Raw genomic sequence first — 16,577 nt, 5'->3', positions numbered from 1 at the left:
CTGCCCCCCCCCCCCCCCACCCAAAAAAAAAATGAATATTAGCTTTATTTAGTCTCAACAGTCCATTCATTGCCAGTATTTAAAGGCTGATCTTCCGTAGAGCTTTAAAAAAAGGTAAATATTCATTTTTTTACACACGAGTATGTGTGCATATTTAGATGTATACGTTATAGTGATGCGAAGGTAAATGAGTTGAACTTCTTAATTTACTTTCAACCTTTTCTTCAGTGTTAGTGCAATATTCGGTGGTAGAAAAGTTAACTTAGTGATATTCAACGTTTCCCCGTCACGTTGATAGCGGCAGGGTCAGTTTTACTCCAGCGATGCTAATGTTCTTAATCTAGAATTTTAGTTACAGTCTCTTACGGCCGTACGAAGAAATATGTTTTAAAAACAAGTGATTTATGCGAATTTATCCGTGCGTGCATAGTATGAACTGGAAAAAGTAATTGAAGCGTAAAATTTTAGTTTGCTGTTGTGCTGGTGCGAGGTCTTAGGGCCCACAACTTGGACACGGACAAAGCAGATATAGTTGACTGAACGGAAGTGTGAAGGTTAAGTGAAAAATTCGATAGTTAAACATCAATCAAATTAATTTTTGTCCCCATGTTACCAACGTAACTGGGGTACATTCCAAGCAAATGTCAGACTGACACGGATTACGAAAATTGTTCTGTCGGGAGATAAGGACGAGGCGAATCTCTCTAATCCATTTTCTCACCGTTAATTGACTCGAAGCCTGATTTTGAATTGTATGTTGTTATGATATATGTTCCGATCATATTTACGAATGAAACAAACGAAGTGATGCATGTATTTGTTTTTATTTTACTACTATGTTTGTGATTCCTCTTAACTGCAGAAAGCGGTTGACGGTCACATATTTGCTGTGAACACATTTTTCAGCCTGGTGAAACATTCCATTCTTAAACACCATTGAACTCGTTTTTGTCCCAACGTTACTTGTAATTGGTTGGATTACATATTAAAACAGTGTAGACTTAGCACACCTACAGGCATCTTTCTGGCAAGCTTGCCAATCACTTTAACATACAATCGCATTAAATCACAACAAAGTTTCACTCAAAAAATTAATCTTTTAAATTGAACAGAAATCCGTTCTCCGAGTTATGCCAGAATGTATATTCACAATATTCTGTCATATTCAACATAATATCCTGTTAGTCTAATAGAATGGCTAGTTGAATTAATAGAATATGTGTGTGATATTTAACAGGATAATGTGCTGCAATAACAGTATTTACATTCCAGTGCCACTAAGATAGCAGACTTTCTGTTCAGTTTAATAGATTATTATTATTTTTTTTTTATTTTTTTTTTTTGAGAGAGAGAGAGAGAGATAACACTGGGATCAGTGCCCCCATCATGGATAAAATTGAGTGTTACGGGCAATGCCGAATACGGCGCCTGGTTAAGACTACTTGATCAACAGCAAAGTGAATTTCATTCAGCTTATTGTGGAACTGAGGCCAAACGCCAATAACATACTTGAGGGTATTAGACTTAAATCCAGTATAGCGGATTTTAATTTTGGACATTGTTTAATGAAATGTTACTTTTGCCTCCCTGCATGGCTACGAATGTGGTTTTGTGTCTCTGCGGTGGGGCTCCGCGGCCGACGTGGTTAGCGCGCCAGCGTGACACAATGACCCAAGAGCCTCTCATCAATGCGGTCGTTGTGAGTTCAAGTCAAGCTCATGCTGGCTCCCTCTGTGGCCATGCGTGGGAAGTTCTTACAGCAACCAGCGGGTGGTCGTACTTTTTCCCTGGGCTCTGCCCAGTGTACTCCCACCATAATGCTGTCGTAAAAGTGAAATATTCTTGAGTACGGCGAAAAAACCAATCAAGTAATGAAATAAACAAACAGAACGAACACATTTGATGGAATAACCTTGACGCACTAGGGTTTACAGTAATAACTTGTGACGTTGATTGAAATCGTCACTTAACACACAGGATTTAACAAATACTACAAGGCGAGATATGTACGCGTCATGTGCAGGACCCTTCGGTATATTGCTATCCAAGTAAGACTGAGTTTTATGCGCCTGGAGAATGTCTGACAGTGGTCTCTTTGGTGGTTCGTGTTGAATTAGATCGCCCTGTTGGATATATGAAGAGTTGCAATCAAAGCGCAACTGTGATACATATTTTGTTATCGACAGCTTATATTCCAGCGTGGTACACGATTTGAATACTGATCTCACTCACTCGCGTAGAACATACCTTGCGTCTTTCCAACATCATTGAAAACTGAGTGCTTCTTCTTTGCATGATTCCGTCCTATTTTCGTACTTTATATACTTTCTTAGTTCTTTAGTGGTTTGTGTTATACGTCGTTTTTGGGAATTGGCCTTGCGATTATTGATCGTGAACGTCCTTATTGGTTGACGGCTGGTATACGAACATTTGTTTCGACTATAGGTTTGTACATCATTAGTGGGGATTGGCCTTGTGATTTAATGTAGATCTGGAACGTCCTTATTGATTGACGGCTGGTATACGAAGGTCTGTTTCGGCGTACAGATTCATAATTGCCAGGGAATACCACCCCTAACATCTTGATAAGTGTCTTCCAGAAAACCGTGGCTGACTGTCTGTAAGATGTAACGCACTTAAAGATCTGTTATTGTTTTGAAATTTACCTCATTAGCACGGGTAAAGTGAGGACAAAAATTAATTTGATTGATGTTTAACTATCGAATTTTTCACGTAGCCCAAAAATATCCATTCAGTACAACTATATCAGCATTACCAGTGTCCTACATGTGGGCCCTTAGATTTGTCACAAATACAACAGTAAAATGTTTTAATTTAAAATTTAATTCAGCGATAAATGGACATATATGCATTTTATTTGCGTGCCCCCCCCCCCCCCCCCCAACTAAAATCTTTGAATGTGTTGTTATAATTCACTTGAAAATAGAATTTATAGAATTTAACGCCGTTCATTTCGGAACTTGAGCTACATCGTGCTGATGCATGAAATGAAGTTTGTGACTGAGGATTACATGCAATTAAGACCTACAGCATAGAGTGAAAAACCAGAGCATCGACGACAGTGTTATAGTCAGTTCACCTCGGTTAGGGGTCTTTGCTAACTATTCATGTAAATGCATAAATAGTAGCAATGTACACGCCCCTAGCTGCATGCCTTAGGCAGAATTCGGTAAAAAAAAAAATGCAGTGGTGTTAATTGCAATTTACTGAAGTAAAAAATTCGATAGTTTAACAACAATCAAATTAATTTTTGTCCCCACGTTACTATGTAACTGGGGTGCGTGTCATATAAAGTTATTATCAGAACATGACACTGTACAAACGTTATTTCCTTCATTGGTGTTTCAGACTGGTTCTTATGGTTAGTGACTTTGAAGCTCACTTTGTGGGTGTCCGTGTGGCATATATAATAATGGGAAATCATCTTCAGGTATAAAACAACATGTGAACCAAGATGTTTGATTAGTTTCTGTGTTTCCATTCATCAGTGCCACAAATCAAAACCAAGTGATAATGCTGATGCCATTTTACCTCTATGCTCGTGACAGCTATTAAAGGCACGTACACGGGGCAGAGCATTGAAACATTGATATGTGGCCGAGCTAAGAAAGCTATGGTGTATCAAATCATTAGGCGTAATATTTATTTTCGTGTCAGTTATAAAATATGTGAAAAAATGAAAAGTAAATAATTTGCATTAATTGTTACATCGCTCACCTGCTTTCAAACAAGTGAAGCTTAATCGTTGTGCATGTGGCAGATCTTGGGGCCCACATCTTGAGCACGGGTTGCTCCGATATAGTCCCGCTGGACGGTCGTTTAAGAGATAAGTGAAAAATTCGATAGTTAAACATCAATCAAATAAATTTTTGTCCCCATGTTACCAATGTAACTGGGGTACATTTCAATGGAAAAGAATACTGTACACGCATCTTAATTGTCATCTTACTCCTATCTAGTTGAATAGAAATGGAGCCCTAACGACTGCCTTGTGAATCGGTTCTCAGTCGGCTAGAAAAATACCATGCGTCTTCCATACATCATTTGAAAGTGTTGACTGCTTCTCTTTGTAGGATCCCTCCCTGTTTTCCTACTTCATGTACTTTCTTATTCTTTTGAAATTTATACTAAACATCGTTTTGGGAATTCGCCTTGCGATTATTGACACGGAACGTCCTTATTGGTTGACGTTTGGTATACGGATGTCCGTTTCGACGCATAGCTCCATATCCATCAAACTTACGGGTTACTTTGACTATGCGCGTCCTCAGATTATGCGCGTCAGCACTGAATATTTAATGTTTTCCTTTGTTCTCACTGGTCGCTGGTTTCTATGCAGTAACTGCTCTTGTCCGCTTTTTGATAAAAACAGCAGGTTGGTTGTCTGTTAGCTCAGATTACGTTTGAAAACCTGTAGGTTTCATGCTTAAGGTTTGCGTAGTTAATGGTGTCCTTGGTTCTGATTGTTGTTGTTGTTGTTGTTTCTATGCAATGTATCTTTTGAATATTGTTTTCTTTTCATAAAATTGAATGTCCATTTTGGGTAACTCCAAATTAAATTTCGAAACGAGCTTGATCAGTTTTGCACGTTTAATTTCATGAATTTCATGTTTTATGTAATTTGGCCATGTTTAGAAGACTAATTAGCATTACATCCGTCAAAACACACAATTATATACTAACTCTCAATGACAGTGGACACCACCGATGAATAATAGCAAGGCCATGCAGTTCTCAACGTTGACGTTCATCACGAGCCTGAGAACCTAAGAACACAGAACAAGACTCATTAAATTCACAGCCTACATTGCATATATCAGTGTAATCAAAGACGTACAGCATAGAGATTAAAACCAGAGCAGCGAGGACAGTGTGACAGCTTGCACTTGTTCACACGTAACCTGTGAAACATGGCCTATTGTCAGTTTACCTGGGTCAGGGTTTTATTCTGACTGTTCATGTAAATGCATAAATAGTAGCAATTTACATACACCCCTAACACCATGGATTAAGGAGAATTAGGTTAAAAAAAATTCAGTGATGTTCATTGGAATTTAATTTCTGACGTCACTGGTCAGACCGGATAGTAAAACTAGCACGATTCATGTATACGTTTTATAAATTTAATGAAGTTAATGATTCTTATAGGTCGTTGGCTTCTGTACCACTGATCTATGGAGTGTCCGATTTTTGGTTTGCGTGCTCATTTTCTGTAACCATAGATTAAGTTTATAAACTAGAGCACCCCCCCCCCCCCCCACCCCTCCCAATCTGGAGAACTGTTTGAATAGCCTTACACGCAGGCCCGGGGTATTCCTGGTTCAGGTCGTAGCCTCCTGAGGGGTTGTGCTGGTGATTTTGGCCCATATTAATGTTTCAAAATTACAAGAGGGTTGTTGTATAACTAGATTCATGTTCAATTCGGAAGCAAATGGAAACAAATCCAAACACCACTGAGGAAGATCTAGGCGCGCCGATCTGGACACGCCGATCGTCAGTCGCTGGAGTGTAAGAGCTATATGCTTTCTTCCTCCGGCCATCAGACCATCATCTCATTTCCTGGGCACAGCTCTTAGTTTTATTTTAGCTCGAGACTTTAATAGGGCAGTTTCGAGTTGGAACTCTTCTGTCATCAAAGGTAAAAACAGTCCTACTGTATCATGGAATGGTGGAAAACGTTAGGCAGCCTTTGTTGACATTAATTTACTGATTACCAGTCTCACCCTTTTCCAGAGGCACAAACGACACCTCTTTCCTTTAGGAACTTCTCAAGTTCACAAACATTCAGATCGTCAATCTTCTCTATCATTCCTCCACTTTAAATTACTTTTTATGACACTACTTGCAGATGCCCATGTTACACAGTGAATGTGATCAAAAATAGTTGTCTAACATTTGACAGGTCACATGATACAGCTGGACATTTTCTACTTTCAACGATAAAAGAGTTCGAACTCGAAACTTGGGAATTTAAATTCGTGGGTTCGGAAATAATTACAAAAAAATCTTTTTATCCCCTAATGGTATATTAAGAATGTTACACCGGAGAGGATCCTCTTTCACTGTTTAGTACTTAGTATAAATATTTTGTTTCTTATAGGTATTATCCTATTTGTCTATATATGCGTTTGACAGGTTCTCTATTGTATATGCGAGTGATCCTTGGGCGAATATTGACGTTAACATTGGTATTCATTGTGTGTTATTCATATCCATTTATCCATAAATAATGTTTTATTAAAAAAAAATCGTTTGTGTCCCTACATCATCTGACGTATATATATATATATATATATATATATATATATATATATATATATCAGAATAATATCAGAGTATGACCCCTAAAGGCATATATAGGACAAGCAAAGTACAAGCAGTCCTCAACAGGCCAGTCGTATTAAATCTGCTGTCTGTTTCATGTAAATTATTTTAAAAAAAAAACTAAAAATGTTAGTGCACCAAAGGAAAAAATCATTAAAAACAGGCAAATAATATGCATAAATCCTTTTTTACCTAACCTATATGAAAACAAATCAGTGAAGTTTAATTATAAGCTATATCCTTTGTATTTGTGATAACTCTAAAGGCCCACACAAAGGACACGGACAGTACAGATATATTTTCGCTGAACGCACGTGGCGGTATTAAGTGAAAAATTCGATAGTTAAACAACAATCAAATTAATTTTTGTCCCCGTGTTACCAATGTAACTGGGGTACAGTCTCAATGAAAGAGCAGACAGAGGTTAGTTTTGCTGACACGAGTTCTATTCTTCTCTGAAAGTCCCACATAATAAAGGGATTCAGAACCTGTGCTAATGCACTGAACATAGGGTTTCCTCGGATAAATCCTGCAGCCTGGGCAAAACCCTGAATAAATGTACCACACCTAAAGATCAGCTTAAGCAAGGCATGCCCTGGACTTGCCTCTCTCTGACAGCAGCGAATCAGAATCAGTACCCAAACCTGTTAGAAATCGATGATGTTCGTTCGTTCGTTCGTTCGTTTATTATGACATACTTCCCTATCATTTCCATTCATGGGTACCACAGATTGATGGAAATGGAATTTCTACTCACAGCTATGCCGGAAAGGAAAATATCCGTGCATATATTATTGAAGGGCGATTTTTACAATCCTAAACAAATGAATATCACAAGGAAGATAATGGCTATCAAATTTTATGTCTTGGAAGGTCACGGGAGCAGCCATTCTGTCAGCTAAGGGACCTGGGTTCTGTGTAAATGCTGAAGATTATTTAAATGGGGGTGGGTTTAAATACTCAGAAACAACAGACAAGAGCTGAACTCAGATAAAAATTGGACAGGTGCAGCCGTGCATGAGTTGTCTTTTCCTTTCAACGGAAGTTATGGCCCATGTTTTTTTGTGTTATTAACTTATAAGGAGATGCATTGTGAGATGGTGTCGGTGTCCAGTTTGATAAAAGTTTTTGGCCAGTCATATGGGTCCATTGGCCACCCATAGTTCACAGATAGCGAATCGTCGGTAGCGATTTACATGTCAAACACGAAGGAAGTTTTTTTTGCCTCATAGCTCAACATTTTCTCAGCCATTCACAGGGTTTCAAGTTGCACCCGTAAAGACCCCTGCAGTAAATTTTTGCACGATCTCCCCACGGTGTCATTTTCGACCGCAATGATTTACGTTACAGTTATCCCCTGAGATTGAGGTGTTCAAGCTGGATGATCACCCAGTCGAGACCGTCTTTTGTCACAGAGGTCGCGTCAAGCATCTGCCGCAGTTTTAGTGAAGGTAACACGGGTTGCTCTGATCCTAAGAAGTTAAGTTAAACATCCAGCTAAGTTAAACATCAATCAAATTAATTTTCAAATCTTTCCTCCCACCATAATGCTGACCGCCGTCGTATAAGTGAAATTTTTTGGAGTACTACGTAAAGCACCAATGAAATAAATAAATTTTCATATCAAAATAAATCTCAGACTTGCGCCTCTCTTTTCCTGACCACAAGTAAACACATCATGCACTGTAAAAGCCAAATTAAGTCAGTGTGTGAAGTTTTTGGCAACATTTTTTGAAGTATTTCGTGATAGCATTCTCATATATTACCTGTTTTCCGACGTCGTTATTCCAGAAAACAATTTGAATCTTCTTGATGTTCTTATGGGTTACGTTGTACAATTCGCAATTAATAAACGGCTAGAGTTTCTTTTTAATTAACTAGCTTGGAATGTAAATACTTACCTGTATTTGTGTTGTAAAAGATATATCGTGTACTTGAAAATAAAAACAAGAAGAAATTACAAACAGTAATAAAGCCAACTTTGTATTGTAGTTTTCAAATATAGGAATCAACGGCTCGTTTCGCAAAGCGCACGCTATACTGCTTACAGCCTAAGCGCCACGCTCTACGTTCGCTGTACATCACTGCCACGCTAGCAGATTTCGTACAGAAATCTTGAACAACACCAGGGTAACTGGGATCACGGTGATGAGGCAGGAAGTGATGTCAGAAAACGCAAAAACTCTGTCTCTCAACCTTTATTTCTAAGAATATCTCATTCACATGCATTCATTTATCAAAGATATTTGCAGCATGATTCTGACCCACACCTAAACCAATTTCCTTGAAGAGTGCTTACTAAATAGTTCCACTCCAGGACACCAGTGGTTAGACTAAGCTTGAACAAGCCTATGTGTGTCGACCTGGCTCCAAAGGTCAAGTCTGTCTAGTGGTGGCAGTGGTGTAAATCGAGCGTTGTGAACGGCACATAAGCTGTAAGGAGTACAGAGATGTATTTGACGGAGATGTCGACGCAATACCTACATAACTGGTTGCCATTAGTTACGTGCTAGCATCCTGTAATTACAAAGAAAAAAAAAAGAAAAAGTAACTGGGACTCATGAAAAACAATACTGCCAGATAGTTAACGCCTTACAGGCACTCATCTTCGCTTTTCGCCTTTCACATACTTATACATGTGGTTTTGCTGATAATTATAACAGAAATGTCAAAGATTTTCTCGTTAAAAATATTTTAAAAACTAGGCACTTGAAATATACTCGTACTGAAACAATCCGTGATTTACATTGTTTCTTGAAACCCGTGTGTTTTTGACACGTCTTAGGGCCCACGCATTGGGCACGTATAGCGCTTATATAAGTGTGTTGAACGACCTCCGTGTATTCAGTGAAATATTCGATTGTAAAACATCAATCAAATTAATTTTTGTCCCCACGTTACCAATGTAACTGGGGTACTTATCAAAGTAATATCAGGTTATACAACTGTGAATAGTAATTCGTACAATATCAACGAATTACGCAGGATAGGCGGTGCTCGTCTAGGGAGACATTTTTCATCTGCTTGGGGTTGGCTTTTTCTGATAATTACAACAATAGTATCAAATATTTTCTGAGTAAAAAGCTTGTAGAAACCAGTCATTTAAATTACTTTCATGTTCTGGAGGCATCCGTGATTTACGCTGGTTTATGTTGTTCATGTGCTTGTGGCAGCTCTTAGGGCCTACACCTTGGGTACGGGTGAGTGTGGTACAACTGTACTGAACGACTGCGCAGAGTTAAGTGAAATATTCGATTGTTAAACACCAATCAAATCAATTTTTGTCCCCACGTTACCAAAGTAACTGGGGTACATGCAAACTAATATCAGACTTTTACACGTTACAAACCTTCTGCCATGCAATTTCTGTGACAGTGTCCAATTATGCATACATTCTCCGGCTGTGATCGTATCTTGTGAGGTGTAACAAGACATTGGAAGATTTTATGATGAAAAAGTCTTTAAAAACAAGGAATAATTGGGCGTATATGTTTTATTCATTGCTGGTCGAAATCAAAACAAACAAGTAATTTAAAAATTTAAAAATAGTACTTTACACACATCAGTTTTTGAGGGCCCACGCCAATGATATAGCGCTGATATAGTTGTGATGAACGGTGAAGTGGGAGTTAAATGAAAATTTCGATGGTTAAGCATTAATCAAATTAATTTTTGTCCCCACGTTACCAATGCGACTGGGGTAATATACAAATAATATTAGACTAGCCATATCTTACAGACGTGCCTGGCGATAATTTCCATGATGTTTTGAAATGGGATTGTGTAACATTCAAAATGCCACATATGACAAATTCACTGTTAACGGACTTAACAACATATGTTCATATCAGGCATGTAAAAAAAAAAAAAAACATGAATATGAGCTGTATTGGTGGCGTATAAGACATTTTGAAGAGCGTTCTGACGTTGAGTTGGAGGTATTCGAAGTCAACTGCAGAGCGTGATATAGATTGTGTGATGTCACCAGTAAACAGTCGATCAGAATCGATAGCTCTTCGTCTTATTATACACGTGGTTCACGTTCAGATCAATTTGGGTATGCATTCATTGGTTCTCCCAGTCACATCGGCAACATTTGGGGGTCAAAAATTTTGATGCGAACACGATAAAGTATAAGCGATCAGTTTTTGTCCGTAAATTGAATTTCCCGTATGGAATACGTGGGACTTCAAGTAAGTACAGATTCGAGGAAAGTTTTGAGAAGTAACCTTTCACAGTTGTCGAAAATGACAATTTACCCTAAAGTTGTGGAAATTTTGTCGGATTTTTCCCAACATTTTTGATAAGGTTATTGTAATTTCATGATTCATTTTTGGGACAAACCCCCAAAATCATTCTTTTGTTTATGTGGTGCACAGTTACCTCCCCTTGTAATAGAAAGCCGCATCGAAGTATAGAGATTGATATATGTAATAATAAAAAAATTGCATTATGTCGGTCTTTGGTACATCAACAGTTGTTCATTGGCTTCTGGATACATTTAACAAATGGATCAACTAGTCAAGGGCTCCCTTTTGTTCCTATACTCAGAGAGAAAAAAACATTTATCACAAAAGAATATATCACCCCATTTTCAAACCTTGATTAATGTAAATTTGCAACGGAGATGACAAAGGTACTCCCTCTGTTGAAACGAAAACAAAAACGTTTAAAAACAAAGGTAATAGAGGCCAGTTGCAGTGTGCGTGCGATATCGCGTTGTTGTAGAGATAATATTTTGTAGACGGTAGATCCCTGTATTCTTCTTCTCAAAACCCACACCTCTGACGCGTATAGCGTCAGCTCTCGTACACAGACTATACGCCATTGAGTCGCTGAAATACTAAATTTTTGCACCTCTTGTTCCCTATAGGAAAATCAAGGGGGATTTGGGTACGAAATGAATGTCAACGAAGAGGAGTGTTTCATATTAAGGAGTAGTTGATATGCTTCAGGGGAACTGTATGTCAAATAATGCTCACAGGCTTACTTGTAACGTTTATTTCTCTTTAACGATTCAGGACCGCTATTTTGGCAATATAGTCCTAAAATGTTGCGCGGTTCTGCGGTTCTCGTTCCCTTGTTATGCCCACAGACAATACTACAATGGTAAAGTCATTACATCGTCATGTGTTGCTTCGGTACAGTGTATTGTGACTGCATACGTTGGGTGTCGCATCTGGTGTCCACGTCATGACGTTCCAGTGAGCTATCACTATAGAATATGTCGAGAATGGAACCAGTCCGTTGAAAGCAGCCAGGGTCGTGATTTGACTGAAGTAATCTTGAAAGTCACGTCAATTATGGGATATATTCCAGGAGAAAACAATTGATGATTTGGTTATAGTCTTACAGTAACATTGTTATATTTCCAGAGTAAACCTTTATTTCGGTAATAGCGCAGCGTAATGACTTAGGAGTCTCTCACCAATGCGGTCGCTGTGAGTTCAAGTCCAGCTCATGCTGGCTTCCTGTCCGGCCGTACGTGAGAAGGTCTGACAGCAACCTGCGGATGGTCGTGGTTTTCCCCCGAGCCCGGTTTCCACCCACCATAATTCTGGCCGCCATCGTATAAGTGAAATATTCTTGAGCACGGCGTAAAACACAATCAAACAATCAAATAGATAAATAAATAAATTATTTCGGTAAAGATTATTATGTATATCTCATCGTATTATTGTATATCTCATCAGCTCGCCCCTTTATCTATGTTTATTATGACTAGCCACACCCCAACATACATATATTAAACCAGTCTCACCCGACGTGGCTTGATGCTGTGGGCAGGACGTGTGGACCAAGATGTAGAAAATGGTTATTCTTGGGACAAGATTCGTTTTTCCTCATAGCTCATGCAGCTTGAATAACCCGAAACAAATAGTCGGTTGATTATCGGTAAGACAGCAAATAAACAAACAAGCTGAACTGTGTTTTCCTTTATTCTCCACAGAGCGTATTGTTCCATCCAAACTCCAACTACGTGGCCACGGGCTCCAGCGACCGGACGGTTCGTCTCTGGGATGTCCTCAATGGAGAATGTGTGCGGGTGATGACAGGACACAAGGTGCAGTACCAAGGGAGATAACTTTGTGTTGAACTAAGAAATATTTGAATAAACATATATATGGCATCAATCCGTGATAAAAGCACAAAAGATATGAAGTTTGTATATATGGCAATTAGACAGTAAGGGGAGGATTCACATTGGGTTGTTAGGAGTTTTATAATTCACACATATCATGTGTTTAGTGTGACTTCTCATGTGGTGAATTAAAATTTGTTTATTGCCGTATTTCAGGGAACTGTTCACACATTGTGCTTCTCGCCTGACGGGAAGTATCTGGCATCAGCAGGTAAGGCATGTCTTAGAAAGCAGCATTCACATGTAAATCAACGTATCTCTGAAGACCAAATCAGACTGCTTTTGTTTGCGTTCTTTAAAATATTGTTTTACAGAATCTGTATAAGAGATTTACTTGATGTTTAACCACACAGTCTTTGCCAAAATGGTTGGTGCGTATAAGATTATATCTTGTTGCAGAAGTTTGAGAGCGTCGCATGAAATAATGTTGATAAGAATAACATTTACTGTTTATATTTCTCTATTCTCTCTCTTATAGCACTTCAGAAATGACAATAATTTCACCACGATCGCTTATTTGGTCAAAAAATAAAACGGCCATTTTGAGTAAGCCTGTTACGCGTGTTTTGAAAATGTGTACGGAGAAGCACATGCATAAATGGCAATATTATTTGTAAAACCATCTCTCAGCATTCGATATGATTTATTGCGAATGATGAGCTGTAATGATGAACATTAGTACTTCGTGTGCCCTTCTCTTCCGTGAATAGTGGCTTTCAAACGTCGTGACATGCTTGTCACCAGGTTAGCAACGTCTTTCACCTGGAATATTGGCTCACACTTCCAACAATGCGTCTTTAGGTTGATTCAGGTTTGGTGGCTGAGCCTGTAATGACAGAATACCACGGTCTAATTCTTCTCATAAATTTTCTCTGTGCGCTCTGCCCGGTATCCTCCCATCATAATGCTGATCGGCGTCCTATAAGTTAAATACTCTTGAGGACGGCGTAAAACACCTATTAAATAAATAAATAAAATTACTATGCGTTGTATAGGACTTGATACCACACAGTCAGATAGGCTGATATTTGGTACACACTTCATTCTGCTAAAACCCTAGGTAGAAATGAAGAAATAGAGTATGGAGCACTTCACATAACAAATATATGGATCACAACGTCTACCGATTCAGTGAGCGACGTTTGAGTATTCATGTAGATGGTAATACCGTTCTCAAGCATGAAACGTCGCTCAGTGAATAAGTAGAAGCTGTGATCCATATGTTTGTTATATTATCCAACTCAACGTCTAAATACCATTGAAAGAAGTGGAACAGTGAAGGTTGAAAACCAGGATGTCATGGATTTGAATTACTTTACATTTTTAGTAGCTTATGTCTTAATTACCCCAAGCTTCGGCATCAACGTCCAATAATGAATGAATGCATTGTTAAAGTAAACGTCGGAAAGAGTATTGCATGTATTGGGCTCAGGTTTTGCACATATGTATAGCACAATGACACGAGGAGGATGTGCCATCGTGAATGCTCTGTGTACATATTAATTACAAAATTCACAACTTCTCCTGCACGCTAACCCTTTAGTAGCCTTGCTACCAAGTCTTGAGTTCTTCAGCATATAGACGCAAAGAAAATAAATAACAAGGTAAAATGACCGATATACGTTCACAACCCGTTGACACTTGAGCATTTCAGAAATGCACCTCACGATCTAAAACGAAACAAACACCAAGAATTACCTTGCAGATAAAAACAGTAGTAATTGTGATTCTATCACTTTGACAACATTGGTTTCCAGTCGAATGAACGGAGCCTTTTCTAGGTTATTATCTGTTTTATCACAGGTCGGGATAAGGTGATCTTACTGTGGGACCTCTCCTCCGGAGTAATGGTGGCACAGTTTGTCTCACACGCGGACACAGTTTACAGTCTCTGCTTCAGCCGAGGGGGTGGAGTACTGGCTTCAGGTGAGGGTTAGGTTAATTGCTGACATATTTCTGAAAAAAAAAACGCACTGCCAATGCTGCGCCTTGATTGTTGCACAAAGCGCCATGTATGAAGTACAAGGAGACTTCATGGAGAGCCCTTTGAACGTTGAGTCAGATTTAGTGAATAAGTGAGTGAATAAATATGAATGGATGGCGTTTTCCAAGCCCAAACAGGGGTGATGCACTCCACTGAGTCAAATTTAGACAGACTTCCGAGTATGCAAATGTGTGATGTCAAACGGACAATGAAAGCAAAGTGTGATGCGGAATAAAATATCACGGCCTGAAAAGTCATGGAATTTTACATTAAGCCGTTGTCTTTCTTCACTGGAAAACAGCAGTGAATTCACGGTTTTCACACATGTTAGAAACTCAAAACAAACCTTTCTCGCTTGTTGTGTTACATATGGCACATGTTGACTCTTTCGTCTCCTGTAAATCATAAATTAGGGGTACCTGACCGATCATAAATTAGCGGTACCTGACCGATCATAAATTGTGGGTACCTGACCCATGAGGTCGCAGGCTCAAATCCAGCTCTCGCTGATTCCGCTGTGAATTTAAAAAAAAAAAGTGGCCCGTGGTGAAGTGCAGTGGTTTACTTCGTCTCCTGATTCTCAGATTTACTAAGCCTGTAATCTTATCACCGTTGCATAAGTTTTAAAAAAATCTTTATAGTAACTTTAAACACCAATTAAATGAAATAAATAAGTAAATAAATATACGAGTTTGTGGCTCTGTTAACCAGGTGGACTGGATAGTACTGTGAAGTTATGGGACATGAACCTGGTATTGACGGAGATGGACACGGACGGTGACGCCAGCATTCCTTCCTCACTCATCGTGTAAGTACTGACCTCAGTTGGTGTTGGTGGATTGAAGGCTGTGGGAGGGCTCACTCACCCTTCACCTACGAAGTGAAGGTTCGAACCCAGCTACCCCTGGTTTAGCTTCAGCTTTGTGTGGGTTTGTATCCCCCCTACCACATTTTTAAACCGGACTTGTATGAAATAGTAGTGAAATATTCTTATGTACAGCGTAAAACATCCCTGAAATAAAGACAAGAAGATGTATACATTCGAGAAAACGTTCACAAACTCAGGGTAATACAAGGATCTCTTTAGTTTAAATTAAAGAACAGCTTAAATTACTGACCGAAATGTTTGGGGGAAATTTTTCCTGAAAATTTGTACACACTTGTTCATTGTTTTTTTTTATTTGTTTTTCTTTATTTCAGAAACAACAACCCTAAGCTGCTGATTGGTTCTTACCGAACGAAAAACACGCCTGTTTTGAATCTCCATTTCACGCGTAGGAACTTATTGCTGGCTTGTGGACCTTATGTGCCTTCATGACGACTCCTCATTGGGGAGTTATAAACAAGGGAGACAAGTGTGTCACCTGAAAAATGACTACCATGATCTCATTTTGAGGGATTTTGACGAAACGGTCTCGGTCTAGTGGCTTTTTTGGTTGAATTGTGAACATTCTTACATGCAAGACCGCATGAATTTTGTTTAAAACGAGTGAAATCGAAGCTATTCAACTTAACAAGGGGCGATTGTATGATTACACCGACAGGGAGGCATGGTTGTGAACTGTAGTGAACGATAGTGTGGTTGGGAGGAATAAACGTAGCAGTATACCGGAGATTGTAGAGAGGACATTGATCGCCATTGTCAGTGTTGCTGTTGTTGTTGTTGTGAGGGCGTCAGTAAGAATCTCTTTAGAAGCGCTGACGATCTGCTTGTATTTTGAGAGATCAGCACTTACTCTCGGCACGAGATCATGTCGAGGGTCCAGACAAAAATGCGAGGATTTGTGCGCTTTCTCAAAAATTTTAAATCCATGACCTCATGACGTTATGGAAAAACCCGTGTTTGTCAAATCTCTACAAAGCCTGCTAGTAACAATATTCAACATTTTGCTAAGGCAGTGCAAATCCTAAAAATACAAGGAAAGAACCAGTGAAAATCGAAGTTTTAATCCACGTAATGATAATCTTGTCCATAGGCAGAGTGTAAACTCTGCTTATAAATTGTTCTCGTCTTATAAATTGTTCTAATAAAATTGTTCTCGTAATCGTTTTTGAATATGTGAACATTTTTGTATTTAAAATGAAATAGACAATAAAACCACGAAA

General features: G+C 38.9%; 1 protein-coding gene across 1 annotated transcript in view; it reads left to right on the top strand.

Moving 5' to 3' along the window:
- Positions 1–16,577, top strand: part of LOC135464727 (transcription initiation factor TFIID subunit 5-like) — an 89,726-nt gene extending 73,149 nt beyond the window's left edge. Inside the window, exons 15-19 of the mRNA XM_064742247.1 lie at positions 12,296–12,409; positions 12,644–12,698; positions 14,291–14,413; positions 15,183–15,279; positions 15,672–16,577. Of these exons, the coding sequence (XP_064598317.1) occupies positions 12,296–12,409; positions 12,644–12,698; positions 14,291–14,413; positions 15,183–15,279; positions 15,672–15,789 (507 nt within the window). The 3' untranslated portion in view covers positions 15,790–16,577. The remainder of the gene's footprint in view (positions 1–12,295; positions 12,410–12,643; positions 12,699–14,290; positions 14,414–15,182; positions 15,280–15,671) is intronic.

The sequence above is a fragment of the Liolophura sinensis genome, chromosome 4, assembly GCF_032854445.1.
Source record: "Liolophura sinensis isolate JHLJ2023 chromosome 4, CUHK_Ljap_v2, whole genome shotgun sequence".
NCBI classification, from domain to species: domain Eukaryota; kingdom Metazoa; phylum Mollusca; class Polyplacophora; order Chitonida; family Chitonidae; genus Liolophura; species Liolophura sinensis.
Note: the sequence above shows the minus strand (reverse complement) of the source record. Positions and strands in the feature narration are given on the sequence as shown.